General features: G+C 31.4%; 2 protein-coding genes across 3 annotated transcripts in view; both read right to left on the minus strand.

Annotated features, from left to right (window-relative positions):
- Window positions 1-1,112: 1,112 nt before the first annotated feature.
- On the minus strand, window positions 1,113-4,333 carry LOC131849250 (heparanase-like). The gene has a single exon (XM_059199282.1). It carries the CDS (start codon window positions 4,157-4,159, stop codon window positions 2,618-2,620), a length of 1,542 nt encoding a protein of 513 aa, XP_059055265.1. The 5' UTR covers window positions 4,160-4,333; the 3' UTR covers window positions 1,113-2,617.
- Window positions 4,334-6,333: 2,000 nt separating this feature from the next.
- The window catches only part of LOC131849109 (FK506-binding protein 2), a 67,409-nt gene continuing 49,747 nt past the window's right edge, over window positions 6,334-23,995 (minus strand). The window contains exons 2-4 of one of the 2 annotated variants that reach the window (XM_059199100.1): window positions 13,368-13,456; window positions 10,183-10,436; window positions 6,334-7,629 (exon numbers count right to left, since the gene is read on the minus strand). In XM_059199100.1, the coding sequence (XP_059055083.1) occupies window positions 7,447-7,629; window positions 10,183-10,436; window positions 13,368-13,456 (526 nt within the window). In that variant the 3' untranslated portion in view covers window positions 6,334-7,446. The remainder of the gene's footprint in view (window positions 7,630-10,182; window positions 10,437-13,367; window positions 13,457-23,995) is intronic. The other variant, XM_059199101.1, reaches the window with a different exon arrangement.

A 23,995-nucleotide genomic window follows, 5' to 3' on the forward strand; every position in this document is an offset into this window, starting at 1 on the left:
TTACATATTAAGGTAATTAGGCGTAGGCACATAGATTTAATAAAATTTTGTATACTATTATAAAGGTGCGAGAGGCAATTCTAACAATAACCACAACTCCATTATTTGTCACACTCATAAGATTCATTAAAAATTTAAACACATTAGAATATTCTGTTAAATATTTATATGGCAAATTCTGGTCTCATTCATAAAAAAATATAATATAATACAAGTTTAGACGTAAAGGGTTTTTCCAAACTATTCTAATTCTGCTGGCTGTCGATTGGCTTTAGCTTCACTGGAATACAAAGCCGAAAATTAGAATATACCACTTTCAACAACAAGTTTTAAGATAGGTCAGTATAAACTGACAATAATTTGGTCTTTACAAATACTAAATTAATTAAATTTACCATATCAAATTACCAGGCATATTGTACGAATGCTTTAATAACTACTATTTACCACTTGTTACCCGCAGAAGTGAATCGTGAATCCTAGCTTTCGGCTTTCTACACTCACTATAAATAACCCTAGATACACTCCATAATAATTTTATCTATGTTGTGTCCATAAATGTTTAAATCACGCCAGTAAAGAGAAAACGATGTGATATATAACACATTTCTTTACATTCTTGAATAGTACCCAACGATACATATACAAAAAAAAAGTATTAAACTCGAATCTATTTATAATTTCGAAAATAGAATATTAAAATACATATATGTAAATATTTTGACATCTGCCTGTAAATGTTAATGTATAAGTACATATATATATATATGTATATTATATAAGCTACGTCAATATTACAACTTAGGTATAAATGTGAACACCTCATATGTAACAATACGGCTAATTACAACATTTATAAATAACATACACTTAATGAAAGTTTTAGCTACCATATAGGTATGTACGGAATTTTAAGATACCAAACTAGCAGTAAATGGTAAAAATACAACCATATTACTTTAAATTATTTAACAGGCATTTTAAAAACTTAAGTTACTCATTGAACATATATGAACCACATTTACTTTTGTATAGCATACAACTATTATTCCAAAATATAGATTAAAATAAATAGGAAAATTTTTATTGTTTGTTCCTTGTGGATAAATTTAAAAAAAGGAATCCATTTTAATCATTCTTTCACATTTAAAATATACATTAAAAGTAAATAAATGGGATGCATTTTGAATAATTATTTTAAAATATACGAGATCTTACTATAATTCCTTCCATGAAGTCAGGCGGGTGGGGAAAATAGAATTTATAGTAGCCATGTAGTTGTGGATAGATTGTAGCTCCATTTTACAATACACATTCACAACTTACTACTCTTGATATCAAACAATGTCAATAGATCAATGTTGTATAGAGATCTTTCTCCTTGACATATTAACAAGGTTACTCTGACATGATAAGGGAGTGTGACACATCAAGGAATTACAATATTACACTTAAAATGTTACATTAACATAATTGTACCTAATACCTAGTATATAAGTATGTAATAAAAGATAGTGCTAAACAATATTCAGCAATAGTACCTATAAACCTGGATAAACTTCATAGAACACATTTAACTTAGGTACAGGCAACTTCATTCAATATTAGATGAAAGTATAGTGAATAATATCTATGCAGCAAAGTGATAATTATATCTTTGAATTTAAAATTCATTAGTTGAAAACAAAATGTCATTTACTTTTCACCTAAAAGTCTTGCTTACTAAGTACATATAAATGTTTGGTTTATCAATACTATTACTACATATTGGATTATATGTTACATTCTGACCAATACTTTTTCATAATATTAACCTGATATCTTATTTATATTTATAAATAAATTACTTATATTAAGTATAATTTTAAAATAACAGAAATGGCACAAAACGTTTTAAATAATATTTTGATGTAATAGAAAACTTTAAGGAGATTCTATTTGATAGATATTTTTGTTTTTAAAGCACTTTAGGTGTTTGCACCTTTAATTATAGAAGATTATAGCAGAGAAATTGAGTACAGATATTATTCAGATCCAATAAAGTAAACAAGGACATTACAATAATAAAATAAATCATAACAATGGACACATTTTCATAGTCATAGTTAGTATTTAGAGCAATTATTGTCTAGATATTATTATTTAATAAATACTATAATTTCGCCAGTCTCATTTCTAACCTGTGAAGAAATAGCTTCTCAGTTGCTGCAGCTCTAATTGACATTTGATTAAGAAAGCATAGGTAAATATTTGTAATGATTAATAATGAAGTTATAATGTAAATATGTATAACATAAGTAATGAAGAATTAAACAATGTTATACAAGTATACTGAAATATAAATTTTCTTCACTTTATGATCACTAGAGTTTTTGCTTGCACTTATATGAAATATTCAATGGATCTTTTCTAATGTAAAATCTCTTAATATGTCTCTTAATAGAAAATAAAGTAATTACATTAAATAAAAAAAATGTATAAACTAATACACTGTATCACTCACTGGAATGTTTAAAAGAACAGAAAATGCTATTTAAAGAACTTAATAGTCAGTCAATCAAGTCAACATCAGTCAATGAATTATAAATTTGTAGTCTGTTACAGCAATAAGAATTGATCACTTGCATACCTTAATTGATGTGTTATGGATGACCCAGAAGCCAATTGAATATGGTGGCATTGAAATATGCTTCCCAAATCTTATTTTGCGAGGCTGCAAATCTGGTAATGATGAATCATAATACAAAGGCCAACCATTCAGTAGTAAGGTCTTTGTCCTTCTATTATTAGATGGTGCACTTAGAATATACTCATCTATATATAAATTATCTCCATGCAAAGCAGAGCCATTAACAAGGAATCTGGCTGTGGCCATTTCTAAATTTACAGCATAAATAGTTATTGCTGTCAGATCGTCTGTGTAGTTTCTGTTGGTGCAGTGAGCGTACATTCTTTGGAAGCGTGAACACTGACAATCTACATGTAACACCTTGTTTCCCACCAGCTTTTTGTATATTACACTTACCCACCAGTCTGGAAGTGGTTCCAAATCTTTGTCAATTAAACTGTAATTCCCACCAAAAAAGCTCTGTCGTATAACGGTTGTGATGTTGTTTTGTGCAGAAAGAGCTAATTTATCTACCCATAGAGGACTGGCCGCATATGAGTTGGATAATCCTGGAGCTCCACCACCATATGAACTACTGGTCTCACTCAGCCACATTGGGATGTTAGCATATTTTTTTGTGGCCAACTTCATTGTGTTAATGCGTTCCTTCAACAAGTCAAAAGTGTCTGGGTTCCAAAAGTCTTCCAATACAACAGTTCTACTATTCAAATAATAATGATGCCAGGATCGTACATTAATATTGTGAGATCCATTTCCTAAAAACTCAACCATGTACTTGAGGCACTGGGGTTGTTCCGGTCTGGGTTGAGTTGTGTCTGGACCAACAAGCAATGATTTATTGTATCCAAAATGATTTAATAGCCCACGTAGCTTTTTAAAATCATGAGCCAACACATGAGGAGTAACAGTAATATTGAATACATGATGGTACGAATTTGGTTCATTACCCAGCTGCCAGTCTAAATTGTATTTTTTATTTTTAGAATACTGTAGCAGTTCTTTAGCATTGACATCACTCCATCCATGCTCATCGCGAATTAGAGCATTGAAGCTGAATAGTAATTTTAAGTTAACAGCTTTACAAAATTCATTTATTTCATCCCATTTGTTTCCAGTTAAAATGAAGAATGGTAAAAATTTGTGCCTACACATTTTCTTTACAGCTGAACAAACAGATTTCTGATCTTTGGGACAGTGGAAGTGGTGGCATGTTGCTGCAATATCTTTTTGGCTGAATATTAGGCGTTCGGACATAGTGCCACCTAGGCGCAAACGGGCTGGCGCCAACGCCGCGGCTAGATCTCGAAATCTTGTATTCTTGAAATCTATAGTATCATAGTCTTCCACTTCTGAAGTGTCAATACCAATGCTAAGGAAATCATCCGGCATAATTGCTATTACCTTTTGGTTCTCGTCGATTGTAACAAAACACTTATCTCCAGCATTGTACTTCACGAACAGGACCAATAATGCCACATTGCAACTAAATGCAATGGCACACGTAGCCACTAAACGTTTGTTTGACAACATCTTCTATTATAACGAAATATTTTTACGTATTCATATAAACCGTCTTAAAATATTTTATGAACGTAAACCACACCATATGTGCAAAGGAAGCAAAGTGGCAAACGGAGTCACTCAAAAGATATTATGGAATATTATACACTGAATATTTTAGTACTATTAATATACGAAGAAGTAGTAAAGCAACCGTAACGGTAGGTAAAGTAAAAATGGAATTATGTATTAAATAAAAACAACATAAAGCTTGAAAACTTCAAGTCAATCACTCACTCTGAAGGTGACAACTTGACAATAAAGTTGACATTTTGACAGCTGACAGTTCAAGAAAGAGTATCCTGTGAGAATAGATGTCGAATTTTAAACTTGATTTCACTATAAATTTATTTAGCCCCACAATAAAATAAAAAGTCTATATATTAAATATAGCAATTGAAATTTTACTAATAAATAAACAAACAACTTCTCTATTAATTTTTTGTTACGTTACTAAAAAAACCTTTATAATATCCAACTACATATAACTTTAGCTAAAACATTAACATACTTGTAATGTTTTTGGTAGCGCATAGAAAAACATAAGAACCTATTTGGTTTCTTTATTAAGTATCTATAGAATACATAGTTATATATGTACTTTTTACCCTATAAATTCTTAAATTCCTGTTGTGGTGGTCAACAAGAGTGTTAAAAGTTATCGTGACCCGGTCACTATAACTTATTTAATGATTTGGTATATTTACTTTCTATCTACATTGTCCTAACGTTTTGTTAAAACGTTAGGACAATGTAGTTTGTTAACTAATTATTATTAGGTTTAAAAAACGTTGCTGGAATTTTAACCTGGTACAAAGCATAGTATATTATTGCTTAACTTTTTATAGCAACTATGGTGCTATGCGGGATAAGGCTCATCGTTTTAGCAGTCCGGGCTGCGAGGAATTTACAGCACATTTTAATTTAATTAAACTAATACTAATTTCAGATATGTAATTGTATGAAATTAGCATTAGGTTGCAAGCAGCAATTGTGATTATTAAATCAATTGATCATAATTCCTGAATAGGTACTGTAGTCTTATGTTAGACCGGTATTACATCAATAAATCTCAAAACTTTACATAAAAAGTATCAGCGTAAATTAACGACTCACTAAAATCCCAGACTTTCAAATCAAAGATGCATAGGTATCGTCTGCCTAAGCCTGCTTCATCAGCTCTCTCCATAATTTTCCATCAAGTGAATGTAAGATCAAGTTATCCATTTGTGATAATAAAAAAAATGTATTATCTAATTTCTTTTTACTTTTTTTTTATATATCATACGCATATACAGTAACTAGAAGTGTATTGAATCGGTATAGGTAATGTATAATTCCAATGTGGCCGATTCACCAGAATGGATATAATTAGTTTCTTATCTTAAAAATTAATAGCTTTTTGTTTTACTTCAATTTTGTTTTCATAATTAATTAAATACAGCTACCTAAATGGTCACCACTCATCTTTGTATCTAGGCTGTATTGCCGAAACGTAGATTGTCAGTAGATGGCTTTATGAAAGTTATATTAGGATGATGGTGTACTTATATCCCGTCTATTCTAACTGTATAGGCTGCCAGAGCACCAGTGATCGATGAAAGGATGAACATGAGGTCAGGTCAGTCAGCCCCTTACAGCGAAACCATCAGGAATTAACTAGTCGACGATTTCCGGGAGGACCGTGTTTAGGTCGACCCGATATTGTTCGTGTATCGACATTACTAATAGGAAACTCGCTATACTCTCACTCGTATTCTGCTATTCTCCTTCCACTATTATGTACCTTTTTCATTTTCATTACTTTTTTTTTTCTCTAAATATTATGATTATAATTTATTTGGTGTAGTATAAGTATTGTAATATATATAAGGTATATCACATATGTAAACGGTTGAGGGCCTGGTGATCTGTATTATAGAGACCTCTTCTCATAACAATATTGTTATTATTATATGGTAAAAGGGTTACCATATGTAATATTCCCATCACTGACAGTATTGCCTCTAAGGTATCAGCGTCCTCGTATAATAATTATGATAATAAAAAACTAGATATTGTAGACATTAGGTAGGAACTTAGATTAGACTATAGAGTGAAAGAAAATATAGAGGAAATTGTAATAAAACAAAAACTAGTTGGTTCTTTAAATATGTTTATTATATCAGCGGAATGAACATTGAATGGAGTTATATCAATAATGTGTATAACATCGTGTACATACGTAATTGAAAAGTTATTCATATGCAGTATCCTATAAATTTATCCTTGCCTTCTATTTATAGAAGTACCTAATACAGAATAAGAGTTAAATATGTAATATTGATTATGCAATTGATTACAATCGTATTGATTATGCAAGTAATACAATATTGTGTTGATATTTCAATACATTTCATACAGACAAATTTCGATAACTGTAAATATTTACAACTTATAATGAAGATACAACTTAAGGTAGGACCCTGATTGAATAGTTAACGACCAAATAAGAAATGTATTCAGATACAATACAGAATTCAGAGTTTAATTGACAGGATATAAGGCTTACTTTTGAATGAAACCATCAATAGAATGGCAACACTGAAGGAGAAAGTAATTTTATACAAAACGAATTTAGATTAATATTATGCTTGAAATTAGATTTGTATATATACGACTAAATATTTAGTCTAAGTATTTATTACAATATATATAATCCTAACATTATAACAAATTCATAGTTACGTCAACAACATAGGTAAACTAAGTACAAAAGACTCAACAAAACTTGTTTAAAAATGACTCTCACACACGCGTCACATAATGGAGAATGCGTATGGAAGCCCACATTCAACTGCAGACCGAGTTGTGACAGTATGGTGTTTTAGGTATAAAGGGTTGCCATCCGATGGATTTTAAAGAAAACCATAATAAACATACTAAAATTTAAAGTAACAGAATTAGTTTAAACAAATATTATTGTACCTACACATCAAAACAATGACTTGCATTATTTATTGTTCTTACACCTACACAGTACTTATACTAGTAATATATGGAGATACAGTAAAAGTCAACGTCAAAAAGTCGTTCTAAAGATATCATATTCTTCTCAGTTGACTTTATATATGACAACCCTATCTATACTGAATTTGAATCTAAAAATCGGTGTTTAATGAACACTCACACTCGAAAGTCTTATAGGCAGTTCTCCCTCGAAATATAAATTACTAGAATATTCGTGGGAGTGGAAATTAGTTACTAAATGTAAAGACTTAGAGTTCATCATGTTTAGGTCCAGAGAACTCCTCGTGGCTAATGAAGCCGTTCTTGTCTTTATCCTCGTGTTGGAATATTTCCTCTACAAGCTTGTCGTGGCTCTCCAACATCTGCTTGATGTCTTCGCTCATTTCAACACCATCAGGGGGCACCATCTGCTTCTTCAGGTATTCGCTGACCTGTAGGATAAAATATAGCTAATAAGTTGACAGTATTATGCAAATAATAGATTGATATAGATTATTATGTTGCAATTCGGCATATAGTCCTAGAAAATTGCAGTGCAAAATATTAATTCATATATTAAAAAATATAATTTTCCTCAACTATAGGTTCTAATGGCACTCCGTAACGTCGAGACCTAATAACGTCCGATTACTCCATTAGGAATTTTTCTTTTTTCCTTCCTTCAGAATTTAATTTGTATTAGGTATTTGACTAAAGAGTAACAGTCGAATATCTTTCTGCATTTTCAGAATCCACCTTGCTGTGGTGTGTTCGTGGATTCACAGAGGCGGGAATTGAAAAGTGTATACAATTAAGATTATTTAATTACCATATTTCCTATTTAATTGAAAATTTCAACGTCCGGGTTTAAATAAAAGTTATTCTAGGGGATTGCTTTATATTACCTGCTGCCGTATAAATTCAAAGAGCAATTTAACAATTAAAATATTTGGTAACAAAGATAGAAACTCAAAACGTAATAACGTTATGACGTAATATTTGTCGAGGTTTAAAGTTGGACAGTCCATGATATTTCTGTTATTTTACAGACGGGACAATGGTAGGTATCCAGGAAGCGACGATAATTAAATTTATTAAAATAACGTTCAAATTAGATACATTTATTTCGGTCATATTAATTCCGGTACACCTTTATGGTTATATAATTAAATGACCTTTATATATACCTAATTAATATACTCGGTAGCATATGTAATTTTCCAATTAAGGAATCACAACACTTATCGAATATCAATCGTTATTTTAAATCACTTTCAGTAGAAACACCTGTGTTGTTCTTATTTCCAAAATTGTATTGTTGAGTATAGGTAATTTGTAAATTTAGATGATTTTTATCATGTTTCTCTCTCAATAGAATCTGTCATTTATTTCTTTATATTTACGACTTGAAATAGAAATGGAAGTCGACTAGTAGTACCGCATAAGCATCATTGAATATTCTGTATTCCTTCTGCGCTAGTGCCCATGACGTTTATGATGGTACGTCTTAGTACCATGAAATTTGCCTACCAATTATTTTAAAAAGTTAAAACCTAAATACTATATAGCTGTAGCAGCGCGCCGTTGGAAGAATTACACCAGATAGAGGTGTCATGCAGACGACATGCATTGTTTAGTAGTGAAAAAGTACAAGAGAGTACCGCATACTTTTGGTTAGATAGACAGTAGATAATTAAAATATGTTTAGTTATATTATTTTAAATAACATTTACATACTAAAAGCTTAGATTATGTAATTGTCCAGATATTATAATAATTGTTGTCAAACCATACTTATTTACCTAGTAATACCCGCGGCTGCGTCTGCTTATTCGTGATAAAGATTAAGAGCCGTTAAGTCGTTTAGCCGTGAAAAGGTAACAAGCTAGACAGACACACTTTTGCATTTATAATATTAGTATAAATGAACATTTTTATTCCCTTATGCCTGAATAGGGTTACCAGAGTAAATTTATAATCCAATGAAAAAGAAGTGGACATGAGAGAGGCGAAGTAGTATGATTCCATCATCCTTTTATTTTTGAGCGGTGCCCAGTCAGCGTTTACCATTAGCGCCATTAGCGCATACAGAGCCCTGTTACATTATAATCCGCAAAAAAACATAGCACTAATATCTTTGTACGTTGTGCTTTGGTTATTCTTCATATATCGAAAATCAGATCTAAAACATTGTTCTCATTTATGAAAAATAATGGTATAAAGATATATACGTCGCCGCTTTTATTGAAATATATTTACTAAAATAATAATTTCAAATAAATATAATAAAATTAAGTACATATTTGAGTAAATAATCTCATTATTTTCTTTCATCTGATTTTACGTGAAAACTTTACACACAAATAAACGATTTGAACATTTTATTTTACGTAAAGAATGTAGAAAAAGATAATAATACTGTGTATTAATTGCACACATTAACAGTTAACTTCTTAAAACTATTATGAAATAAAATAAAATGCCGTTAGGTATTTCTTTATCTGGACAATTATATAATTAAAGATTAAAGTAGACACGATAGGTAACAAGTACCTATATGCATGTCTATGATAATGTCTATAATATTGATCTGTGCATTTATAAAACAAACGTGTTTTATGTCTGGCTTTAAGTTATATGCTAGAAACATTACTAGGTTAGTTACTATCAGGGGTAAAATAAAGAGAACATTGTTTTCTAAAACAAAGCTACCCCATGTACAACAGTTTTGACATAGTAATATAAATTTTAGTCATGAATAAATTAAGCATGTTGCTGTATAATAACAAACATCATATATTAATGATATTACGGAATGAAGACTTATTATTTACAAGGATCCCTAAAAACAATTGCATCCGTGTGAAGCCGGAGGTGTTCGCTAGTTAATTACAAGGATAAATTTTGCAATTATAATATCAAAGAGTAGTAACCACCCCGAAACCGGCCAATCCCGATAGCGACTAGCTTCCCTCCACCCGTCACCTCATATCACCGAGACTGACCTCCTCGCGAGACAATTCTTTGTCCCAATTGGTATCCATTGCTTGGAACGCTAACTCGATACTCACTTCTTCCCTAGAAAGCATGTTGTCCTTATCAGCGTCGATCTCTTTGAACACGTTGGTGGTCGGAGGCGAGTCGCCAATGTTGATCAACTCAACGTCGAAATGGAGAGTAGCATGCGGGGGGATCACATTACCGGCCCCACGCTCACCGTAGCCGAGCGACGATGGAATGGTCAATTTGCGTTTCTCACCTGGAATATTTCAATACATAGTTTTATAATATATGCAAGCTTAGTAAACCACATATGTTCACTGTAGCAGAGGTTAGACTGTAGACTGTAAACTAGACTACGTGGCAACCTCAATCACCTATTTCAGTGGCCAAGCAGCTATATTTTGTAGGCTGCGTTTCAGTTGTAGAGTTAGATTAGACAGGTAAATTACAGGATAAGAGGCATGACATCTTAGTCTTCAGACCTAGCACTGCACAAGTTGTAAACATATAACGTGATGTCCGTAGTGCTGTTCATATATAACGGTGACGGTTGTCGCTTACCATCAGGTAAGCCTACAGCTTGCTTGGCATTAAATTTCGAAAAACAACAACAACGAAACTACTGTTATTGTAAGTAATGTGGACTAGCGACATTTGTAATAAATATGGTAATGGTGCACCCACCTGCACTGACGATTTACGCTGGCAGGGCACCAGTGGAGTTTGATAAGATAAAAATAAGGTCAGGTCAGTTAGCTCATTGTGACATATTGACTAGGAATTTATCACGATTGTTACAGATGGAACCGCGTAGAGGTCAACTTGACATTGCTAGCAACGAAATTAACAGTCCACATTCCTAACAATCCTTTGTCTCCCCTGACTTGTGACATTACTAGCAATATCAGAACGACATTCCTGGGAGCCCTGAAATTGTCGTAGTTTATTCCTTATAAATTTGCCATGATGGGCTAACAGACCTACTCAGGTCTGTTAGCCTGGCCTAGCCCATATTCATGCACATAGTATTATCCTTTCACAGGGGCTGTTGCCTCGCCAGCCTCGCAACGTATAATCATCCATAAACATATCGTTTTTTTAAAGAGATTTCATGTATATAAAAGTATTAGTGCCTTATGTCGGCACAACACGATTAACGTTTTAATTCAATTATGTTATCTGTGGTTCTATACATTATTAGTTATATACCTAAGAAACTGCACTTTTGTACAATATATAATTCTCTTTCAATTTGCTTAGAGAAAGCTGTTATAAACACAAAGGCTTTAAATATTAAAAACGTTTTATACAGACTCATCTTCTAATAACGCATTTAAATATTATTATCTATCTTTTAACATAGTTACCAACAATAACGCTAACATATAAAAACACAAGAACTTACTGGTGTGAGACTAATCATTAACAATCTAACCAAAGTACACTTTGTTAAAAGTCGTATGTGTATACCGGTAGTACACCTATTTAGGCCTGCAAGAAGCTTGCCTCATTTTAGGTGAAGATTAAGAAAAGGCAGTAAAAATTTTATTTGCATGTAATTACATGATAAGATCACTGACATTTTATACCACCGGAATAACTCATGGTATCACGGGGGTCACATGATAACGCTATGTCTATAGTGCTGTTCATGTATATAAGATATGTTTTTTTTAATGGAATGGTGCATTCGCCTGCGATAACGGTATACGATGGCAAGGCACCAGTCAGTTTGCCCATCGTGGTAAATTCACCAGGAATTTGATAAGTGTCATTGCTAGCATCCCGACTGTTACCCGATTGTAGGCGACGGTTAGTACTCTCCATAGGGTGGGCTATCAGCTTGTTTGCATTGTCAATTACGTAATAATCTACTAGCTTAGTTATTTGCTTAGTCTGAAATTCTATAAAGCAGATAAGAATAAAGTATATCTTAAATATAAACAAATTTACTAGATAAGTACTTACTCCTATATTTTATCGTTCATTATTATTTATTGATATCTTTATTGCAAAATTATTCAGAAACTCGAAAAGTTGTTTATGTGTACATAAAATTATTTCATATACCGATAAATGCCTTAATTCATCTTTGTTTTAATATACTAAATGCCTGTTTCAATTAACAAAGTAGCTTGGTAAGTAATTGAAAGTTTAAATAGGATTTCATTCATTCATCTGTAAGGGGTAATATTACAGGCTTCATGAAGTTTATTATATGAAAGTAATATCATATATGTTACGGAAAACTACCTTTATATACTTAATACACTTTATAGCAAACTTAATTGAAACCATAAAGTTAGGTATTGTGATAAATGAACATGAATGCTTTTGTATGTAAAATTTGGATGGAACATTAAGGCTTTATATTTGTGAGTGAGTAAGAAATATATATTTACTGTAATTAATCTATGAAATAATATATTGTTTGGTCACGGGTATTTTTTTTATAATTTGGCAATGGCAAATATCCTATTGGGCCATCTATCGTCTCCAAGTATAGTGCGATTATGACACCCAATATCTAATTCTTTTCGTTTTTTCTTAATTTTATTGGAATTCCAAAACAAGCTGTACCACCTGATGGTAAGTGGTAACCGTCATCTATATACATCCATAACATCACGGACATCACATTATCATAAGGCGTTGGTGATCATACTCAGGGACCATTTAAGAGGATTAAGATGTCATGCTTCTATTGATGTCATGTTTCACTATAATATCTCACCTTTCAACCAAACCTTATCGGGGGGAAGGGGATTGTTAGTAATGTGGACTAATAACCCCATTACTAGCACCGCACCATGTCAGGTTGACCTCCACGCGATTCCCCCTGGAAACCATCGTGATAAATTCTTAGTGAATTTGTCACGATGGGCTAAATGACTTGACCTCATGCTCATCTGATTCTTATCATCCTCCACTGGTGCCCCGCCAGCGTAAACCGTCAGCGCAGACGGGTCGGGACATTCCATTATCATCCATAAAAAAAACCAAACCGTATCTTAAAAAACAAGCCGCTTGGCAGCAGACACAAGTGAGACACAGACGACTTTCTACAAAGATATTCGAGACAAGTTTTTTGATAATCTAATTCCAGACTTTGTCTTAAATTTCTAATAATTTATTGTCTTAGTTTTGCAATATGATAGACAACTAAACCTTTTTGTTGTATACTCACCTACGCACATGTTCAGTAGACCTTGGTCCCATCCTTTAATAACTTGGCCTACACCGATCTGGAAGCTGAAGGGCTGATCGCGGTCATAACTGCAACAAAAAAAATATATTTCTTAAAATGAAATGTTATGTCCAGTCGATGTATTCTATTTAAGCATTTTCTTAACTAATGCTAATATCTTAAAGAGGTAAGATTTATTTTTTTGTTTGTGACATATACAATGAGTAAATGCTGGGTTTCATTCGCCTATTATTATTAACGTGTAATATAAGCAACATATTATATTTATAAAATAGACCTCTATAATGATTATACCAAAGTCTATAAGAAAGAAGTATAGATTGTAGGTTTGAGCGTTTAGGGTCAATATCCGGTATACTGATCTAATTTTGAAAATCTGTTAATCTTGGATAGCCTATACATCACGGAAGGTTATAGGTTATATACTCGACGATTAACAGGAGCGTCGCTGCAATAAAAAAAGTTGCAATAACGGGGACAACGTGATGCAGACGAAGTTACGCGTGTCAACTAGTAACAAATAATAATGGTTAGGAAATTGTCGATATAGTCTCACTATTTGACTGTGATGCAATTATCCTCTTTGACGTTGATAATCCAACCAAAGCATTATAGAAACTAATTTGTGTATCTATATTTAATTAATTAAATTGTCCCCAGAGTTAATGGGTATTGGTCAATCACGACGGTGAGCGGAGGTCATTCAATAAGGGTTTAATTGAACTATATAAGATGCCATGTATTGTAATTATAATAATAATATGATAAAGAAATATCAAATTGCGACCATTGTAAGTATGTTACTAATATAAATACGTTGAAAAGCAGCAAGTATTTTGAGATAAATAACAACCTATTTCTGTACTTGTAATATCTTCGAAGTACAGATCGTTTTATTGTATAGAATAACAGACAGAACAACAGACAACAGATTCACATTCATAATATTAGTAAAACTGATAGAATATTTAGAAGGCAATAAATTGGCCACAATTTGTATACCTACACATGTTCAACGCGATTGTATTAATGTTGTAGGAGAAATGTTAATCGTCAGAGTTTATTGGCCATCGGATTGGCCGTATGCTTGTTTGCCAATATTACTAAAAATCCATTACGGATAGTTATTGGAAACCTATTATTTATTCTAAATCAAAAAGTGACTTTGTTACGCTATTACGACATAATATATTACTTTTTTCTAATATAGTAATGAATTCATATAATATAAGTAATGGATAATAATTATTAAAAATAATACGCTAAATTGAGTCTTAGAAGCGGAAACAATGTCCTGTAGATAAACAATAATTATATTTAACGATTGGGCTCAGCCGCTGTCCATATATCCTGTCCGGGGCATCAGATAAATCGGCGTTGAAACAACACTATTACATAGGCCTTTGTTCCCGGGACAGTTTGGTAGAACCATTTACGGGTTATAATATTCTCTAGGAAATTTACTGTGGTCTATGAACGTATCGCTTAACTATCTTGCTATATACATACACGTCAGCTCCCTACTGGCAGTGTAGAGAAGTAATATTGGCTTTTCTCTGACAGTATTTTTAGATGATGATAGATTCTTTTGTATTGACTGACTAAGTTTACGATTAATCTATTACAATAGTAATACTACCATTGTAATAGATTAATCGTAAACAAAGTTACAATAGTTAATTCATTTCAGTAAATACCTACTCAAAAAAAAACAAACATACTAAATAGGCTAGTTTTTTTATAGGTTTGAATTTAACATAGATAATATTAACAATAAGTTTATTTAGTAGGATAAAGATTACTGAGTATCTAAAAAAATTTTTTTTAAATTATTAATGATTACTGTATCTGTTCAATCGAAAAAATTACTGATGCCTAAATAACTAGCCTATTTTAATAAAGTAATACTTTATTAAAATGGAATAGAATATAAATTCGGTCAACAAGGTTATTTAAATAAATAAATAAGGAATAAAATGGACAAAGATCACTAATCGTATGCGTAAGAAACGTTTCACAATAAACAAATCTGACAGGATTGTTTAAATTTGCATCGATATCAGCGCCATATTCTAATTAAGGAGTAAATAGTCTGTGCTAGATTTTCTCAAGCGTTACCCATTTTTATTACGCCTCAATTTTATCCGGCATCTGGAATACAAAATGTAGGACAAAAGTACAAAACAGACTTTGTTTACGTATATTGTTGTGGTTATATAACCCGGCTTTGTTATTAACTCGTCAATGTGCAAATAATGCTTAGAAATTAAAATATGTTGTTTGTTGTTTAAATATTATATAGGTATAGTTCATCATTTGATATCCATAATTTCGTATAAAATTATCCGGTAATGGTACTTGGTGCATTACGTAGGTCAAAATGTGATATATAATATTATTCTATGTTCATCTACTGCAAATTATTCATATTATGTTTAACCTAACCTAAAGCAAGCAATAAGTCAAAGTTTTAAGATCAACTGTAATTATGGCCACGCGTATATTACTAAAAAATAAATAAAAACATACATTTTATATGGATTCGTTTTCAAATGAATTCAATATTGTAATTGATTTTAAAAAAACTATCGTTTACAAGGGCAACTTACAAACAGATATACTTGGACATAAAAATAATGTAAAGAGATTGTAACTTCTTTAAAGTCTGAATGATACTTAAAATATTCAATGCAGTAATTTCTGAACTACGCCACAAAGCCGGGAGTTATATAGTGAGTGAGTAATGTGAAATCGAAAATTTAATATTTTACTCTGTTTTTGTTAACTACATAACATTATCACGATTGTTATCCCATATATCATTATGACCTGTAGTATTGTGGTGAACGTTGATTATATTGAGTTTTATTACTGTCGATGTTTATGTAGAAATATATAATAGCAAAAGTCGTCGCTTCCCGCCTGTCGTATCAATTGAATGTTGAAATTAACTTAGTCCAGTGCTGCAGTGTCTGTCGCCTTCCATTATTTTCTGTACAATTGTAGATTAAACAACGTTGCCAGAAGTTCTGAAATTTCCCTTTGTACCTATATCTATAATATAAAATACGAGGATTTAACGAATCACTCTTATAAGTGATTTTAATACGAGTAAGTAGTAATATTTTATCGCTGTACCTATGTACATACGAAGATTATTTGAGCGTCGGTTTATGGTTACGAGGTTTTGCATTTCCCGAGAAAATCTTAGATCGCGGCAATGTATAGCGATAAAAACATAAGTTGGTTTACGATCGTCCGTCTATCTGTGTAGGTTGTTTAGTTGAGTGTTTGTAGTAGGTAGTATTAGTAGATGCAGTACTCTTTAATCTCTATGTAGTCTGTGGTCGGTCTTCTGTGTAACGCAATGAAAAATCATAGCAGTGACAAAGATTTTTCGAAGCAACATTGTATAATTCAAGAGAAATTCACTTATAGCTATTGAACTAGATGACAGATCAATACTACGAAGTCATAGTTTATGTTACAAGTATACTATAGGTAATAAGTATTGTGTTAACTTACTACTTGACTTTTTTATATCGTTTCGTTTTTATGAAAGAATTTTTTTTTTAATGTGATTACTAAATCTCCATTATTTTTAAAAATATATATAGACACATTGGCGGTTTGTTCGGTTTCTTCGCAGATTATTATATTCAATTATACGTTTTGTACACTCGTGTGAAATTTCATTATACATTTCACTTTTCTTTCAGATATGCTTATAATAATTATAAAATTTAAATTTTGTTGATAAAATAGATGGGAGGGGTCCTAATTTACGTCATATCACATTTCCGAACATAATGTATAAATCTAGAAAATTTAACTATCAGCAATAAATCTTTAAAATATTTCCATAGTATTAGTATTGGAAATTGGAATCACTTTCTAGTCTTCTCCTACATACACCAGTAGGTACTCTGTGAATATCATCACAGTATTCTATGACTACGAGTCGGTTTGATTACTTGTAATATTAAGTTATATAATAATATAAGTGTTTTCTATACATATTATATATTGCACACTTGTAAAAGGGCTTAATTGTAAAATGTTTAAAGACTATTTTACATTGTTTTGTTCTATTTTTCACAGCACAGAGCACACTAAACTTTGCACAATGTAATTTAAGACGTTTGACTTTAATACTGTCATTGTCTCTCTCGGACAGGGCTGCCAACCATACGAGTGTCATTGTACAGGTCGGTATAATGAAATTTTAAAGTTTGTAAAAGTGTTAAATATTTTTAACATATGGAAATCGGTTAAAATGTGATTATGGGCGATGTTAGAGAGGGAAATTGAGTCAAAATACGAGATTTTTTATGTCTTCGTAATAGAATTAATACTTTATGTTGATAACCCTGCACTCAGACCACCTTGCTAAATAGGTAACATAGACGCATCTTGAGACGGTGGTAGTTATGAATACGGAATTATTGTTCAAGTAGACTTCATAATTAAAATTGCAGTATATCTAGACAAAGGACATCTAGTTAATCCTTCGTATACATTCCGTATATAACGCAGGCTATCCAGTGTCTTGAACAATTAATCCAATTGCCTTGTCATTTAAAGGTGATAATCTATACTAATATATATATGTATGTATTATAAAGCTGGAGAATTTGTTTGTTTGAACGCACTAAGCTTAGGAACTACTGGTTCGATTTGAAAAATTCATTTTGTGTTGCATAGCCCATTGACGAGGAAGGCTTTAAGCTATATAACATTACGCTACGACCAATAGAAACGAAGCATCAGTGAAAAAACGTTGAAATTATTTGATATTTGAGGGCTTCCTTTGGGTGCGCTGTGCGAACGAAGTAGCGGGCATAGCTAGTTTTAAGATATTCATTGTAATTTATAATATATTGTTACGGATTTGCTTTTGTTTTATTATATAAGAATGAAGGTGGTGGTGGATAGGTAAATTAAAAAAAATACGTACTTGAAATATATAATACTACATATATGTATGTATCCCGTGATATTGCGTGCATTTGTTAAGTAAAAAGTTTGTGGTATATACAAAGTGTCATTCAAATAAATATACTCGTAGCATAACATATTTACGTAGGATTGATTTAAAAAAAACCTAATTGAATTATTAAACAAAGACCCTGATGGTAACAAAGAAAACTTCCGACTTTTTAAAATTGCAAGATTTAATTATTTCACACACAATTTTAACACATCCTGAATGTATAATTAAGAAGAATTTTACGACATGCTTTTAATAAAATCCATCAAGCCGTATAGTAGCTTATACATTATGCTAAAGATTAAATTATACGTGCATCTTTCCTTTTATTTACTTCCTTACCTGAATGCACTTATATTATAAATACACTATGTATTTACACTACCCCTTGTATTATTGTATTTTGTAATAAAAAATACACGTTAAAAATAAATGTTGATCTAACTGCATTATTAATATAAAAGCGGTTAAATCCTTCATAGACTCAAAGAATACTGTTCGTAATTATTTGTTAATTAAATATTTAATTGTAATAAAATAATAATCTGTCTGTAAACTAATTAAAATAAAATAATCACTTATACCCACAATATATGATTGAAATCATTATCGGTTAAGCTGATTTCGTTTCGTGAAACACTTTCATCATGAAATAATACGAAAATGTGAAAATATTTTTTCTAGTTTTCAGTCTAAAAGGATTACATGAGCGTGCAGGGCGTATGCGTCGAAATGCACCTTGTTACTTTGAATTTTTTTTATTCGTGAATAGGAGTAACGTTATTAGCCTTCGGCTACCTAGCCTAAGAGTACCAACTCTTTATGACTATCACTGAAATACATAATTATATTAACATATGATGCAAAAACTTTGTATCACACTTTTTACAAAATTTGCGCAGACGGAGTATGATATAGTTTATATTGACAAGGAGTGCAGAATACTAATATTTTTCTTACTGAAAAATACTTTTAATTAATAAAAAACTCACAACGATGTAATTTACATACGCATATATACTCATTGGTTTATTGTTATAGTCTGTGATCAAATTGAGAATAGATTAATATTATTTATCTCTTATATTAGTTATCTATAGTCTTTGAAAATAATACCTTAATAATGTTGTTTATAAATTAAATGAATTACAGCAGAATTTTGACCATTGGTCGACCACTAGTATATATGATGCTTCACCACCTAGCAAGTAAATAATCTAGACAATAATACTTATGCAATCGGCAGGCAGGAAATCATCAACTGGCCTGTCTCTATACCCAGGTCGCGTCGTGAACCGGCAACTTTCACTTTCACATAAAGTTCATGTGTACATTATGTCTCCTAGAGTTATATAAGCGCATACGACAACTGTGAAATATTAATTAAACAGTGTTTATACATTATCGGGTAATTGTATGATAAATTATTCAGTAGCAACACTTTCGATAAGTAATGTTCAAATAAAAAAAAAAATAGAATTGTAAAAAAACTTAAGATGGATGTATCATGGAAATCGATTGAATCTAAATAGAATATTTTTTTATTCAAATAAACTTAAATATAAGTACTTTTGAATAGCAATACTTCTTTTAATTAACGTACATTTGTTTATTCAATCAAGAAAGTTGTTCTTACTCTAATAATGTAAACATGTAAATAAATCGACAATCAGATTAGGTTACGACTAATTTAAAACGGGTGTAGTAATCATATCTAAGATAACGGTATAATTTGATTAAATTAATTATCATCTATACAAGAAATCGTTAAAAGCGAAAACTGTACAATCATAGTCCTAGTCCAATCATGTCAGGCCAATCACATCTCCATAAAACAAGTTTGACTCGTTTATTATGGACAGTTAGATATTATATAAAAATACCGAAAAACGTAAGCTTAAACATATTTGCGCGCTTATATATAGCGCATTAACTCAAAAGTTAGGAATACTTCGAAATCGACTTTAAGATTTCGATCTTAAAGTCCTTTTTCCCAAAAATTTATATTATATTCATTAATGCAATTTATTATAAAGCATACGTTATGCGATATTATTAACATAATATTACATTATTGAAATTCATTTGAATAACTAGGTTTTAAGGACGATGTCCAGTTTGTTTTTTATAGTAAGTAAATATAAATATTCTTTTACTTTCATTTTCATAAATATTGACATTTCATATATATTGAATAAAATAGTATTGTGTTGTTTATCCATACCAATGCGAAAGTGTGTCTACCTGTTTGCTGTCTTTTAACGAAAATATGGCTAAACGCATTTTAATCAAATTTGATATGAGGATGTATTACTATTATTACAAAGATGAACATAGTTTGTATTTCAAAAAAATCTAGAAAGGAGTGAATTTTGGTATAAAATAGAGAATAAAATGGAATATTGTTTTCTTTTTAATTGTTATTTGCCTGATTGTTATTACCCGGATGTTATATAGAAATCATTGAACCGATTTCGGTGAAAGTGCAGATACCTGTTGTCGAGTGTCGCTTAACATTCTCATATCAATAGGTTGTTGAGTTTGTTAATAGAGTTCGCAAAACTACGCTCCTGGGTCTCCTGCGGGTAAAAATTGCAAATGTCAATGTTATCTTGTTGACTTTCTCATTTTGTTGTGACTTTTGTTAGTTTGTAATATCCAACTTGTTACATGCACTTTTATGTTTTGTATTGCGCGAATAAAAGTTGTAGTTTTGTATGTTGGAGTCGTGTCGCTTTAATTAGTTAATATGTTGTTTTAGTTGTTTGGTAGCGAGTTAGCAGTGGCGAAGCATGGACTTTCCTCGCCTTGGGCGAACCGGAAATTGTAATTTTTAGTAAATGAAATGAGTACACCATAGGGTCTTTTTATTACTAAAAAAAATCGTAAAGTTAGCTCACCCTTTTCGTATGTCGACCGGGGCTATAGCCCCCTCAGCTACGCCATTTTGAATTAGTATTTAATGTCATTTAATCTGTATGGTTCAATTATCAATTCTTGTATTTGTGCTTGTACAGGGTTTTTGTACTAGAAAAATAAAATCTGTGTGTGTGTTTATATATGTGTGTTATACCTAAACCATTGTATGTTAGCAATCTTTGTAAGATCTGCTATCATTGTTGGATATAATAAAAATTAACAAGCGTATACATCTCTTATTGATCTGCATTTGTACAATACGTTTCAAGGTACATGATTAAGTCAGAGTCTAAATAATTTATCAATTTCGGATACCTTATCAACGTCAACATTTATTAATATTACCCCTATCATCGACATCGGCTAACTACCTAAGTTGACAGGAAACAGCAAGAAACTCAATGGATTTTTTTTAATCATTAGCCATATAAGCATAGTTATTAGCCTTTAGAACAATGTATTTTCCCACGATCTTGGGTCGTACTCAACAATCCATCTGGCATTGTGAAAGTGAATACAACTGATGTAAAATCCCCGAAACTATAAATCAAGAATATAAATAATACATTTAAGAGAAGGCTTAGGAAATTACTAATTGGAAAGAGTTTATGGTACAGTAAAAGAATTTTTAGCAGACGCACTATAGGATAGGACGCGCTAAGAGGATGCTACACCGGATTTTATTTCAAATTTCATTCAGATTCATTCCTTAGTACAATTAATAATACTTAATACGATCGTTCTTCACTTAAAACCTTCACTCCATACAGGGCCCATATATGTACTGTTAATATATTATATTATAAATTTATAGTGTATGCAATTCAAAATAAATAAATATTTTGCGTTGTAAAATACATTTCTGCTAATAATCATGGTTATATACGCATTGGTTCATAATTTCATCTATATTTGTAATTATATTTACCATTAAGTGTTATTAATAACTACACAGAAAAGGCACAGACAGATGTATAAACAATATCGCGCACATCACGCATCTAAATCATTTTATCTCTATTCAACCGCATCAAAGTCAGTTCGCTGATTCAGTTTCAGTTAAAATTGTGTCGATCATCGCGGAATAATTGAACAGTTTATTTGCGACAGGCCGTATAATATATTCAGAATAAAATATGAATATATTAGTGTTTATTAGTATTTCATATAGTGATCAAATAAGTACTGTCTATACTATTATTAGGAGATACCTATTTTGAATTCATGTAACTACATGTAGAGATATTTATACACGAAAATTGTTCTGTCTAAATCGATGCGAGTCTCAATGTCTCCTCTTGAAACTAACTCGATCCAATGACAATTTTGAAATATAAACGTCTCTTGATTACATTTCAATATGTTTCAATACACAAATGTATCAGATTGAAATCGATATTGAGATTAGGTTATACTGCTCATGTATTGAATAGTTGAGTATTCCCTTAAAATTGTTCTAGGATAGGATAAGTAGTATTCTAGGATAGTGAATAGATAAAACAAGGTTCAAAAGTACGGACTCAAATGTATAGACAAATTCAGGAATTTTGAATAATTTCTACCGTTGGTAGAGTAGTATTTTGTATTTAATATCCTTTGGTAGATAAATATACGCATAGGTGTACTCTACGCACAATGTAAAGTATAAATAGGTATCAAGCCAGACAGCTTATTCATAAAAGGCAATAGAAACGACATAAATCCATAACATTACTTGAGTCTGTATCTATAGTAACCTTTGTTCTTACTTGTTAACTATGTATTAACAGTATTATTCCATGGTTAAGCTTCTAATACAAGTCGACAAAGCAACGGGATTTGTACAGAGCACTGTTTGTAGTTATGCTCTGATGTATCATTATGTAATTTTTCTCTATCATCATCATTTCAGGCCGGAAGACGTCCACTGCTGAATTTTTATCTATAAGCGACTGAAATTACTTTCTATCACGTAAGCCTTTCGTAGTGGTTATTCTATAAAAAAATAACTGACATAGATTTTGTGAAAAGTTGTCTGAGTGAGTTACAGTCACCAAGTAGCTTGCTGTGTTTCGTTTCGGTTGGTATTAGGTAAGCCAGTGAAATAACGAGAGAAGACGCCTGACATCTTAGGTCTCCGGAATGGCAACGTAGGAGTGATTTCAATAATGTCACACGAGAACGTGATGTCCATAGTTCTGTTCATATTTGCAGTCGACAGTTACCGCTTAACACCAGGTGGTCTGTCAGTTTGTTTGTCATTTCAACTAATATACATCTATACATATAAATAAAATTGGAGTGTCTGTTTGTAATATTGGAATAATCGATTTTTACTACACGCATATAAATATACATACGGCACATACGCCAAAATAACATGTTTTACAATTTTAGTCTGTCTGTCTGTTTATTCCGGCTAATCTCTGAAATGACTGATGAATGACCGATTTTGACGAGACTTTTTTGGCAGACAGCTTATGTAATAAGGAGTAGCTACTTTTATTTTAGAAAAATAAAGTTAAATTCCAATACATAAATATTTATTTAAACAGTAATATAATAAATCAACAAGTATTGTACGTCAGTTACCTCATATGGAGTCCTGCTATTACCGCGAATCGTACCTCAGGGGAAAGTGGCAGAACCGGAAACAACTGGTTTAAACTGGTATGTCAGATATTTCATTGGACGGTAAGTGAAGTGAATGACGATTGCC

The sequence above is a fragment of the Achroia grisella genome, unplaced genomic scaffold, assembly GCF_030625045.1.
Source record: "Achroia grisella isolate CSIRO2021 unplaced genomic scaffold, CSIRO_AGI_Agris_v1 utg640, whole genome shotgun sequence".
Classification (NCBI taxonomy): Eukaryota; Metazoa; Arthropoda; class Insecta; order Lepidoptera; family Pyralidae; genus Achroia; species Achroia grisella.

What these genes read in the sequence shown, in the direction of transcription:
- LOC131849250 (XM_059199282.1), bottom strand. Translation starts at nt 4,159, where the DNA reads ATGTTGTCAAACAAACGTTTAGTGGCTACGTGTGCCATTGCATTTAGT.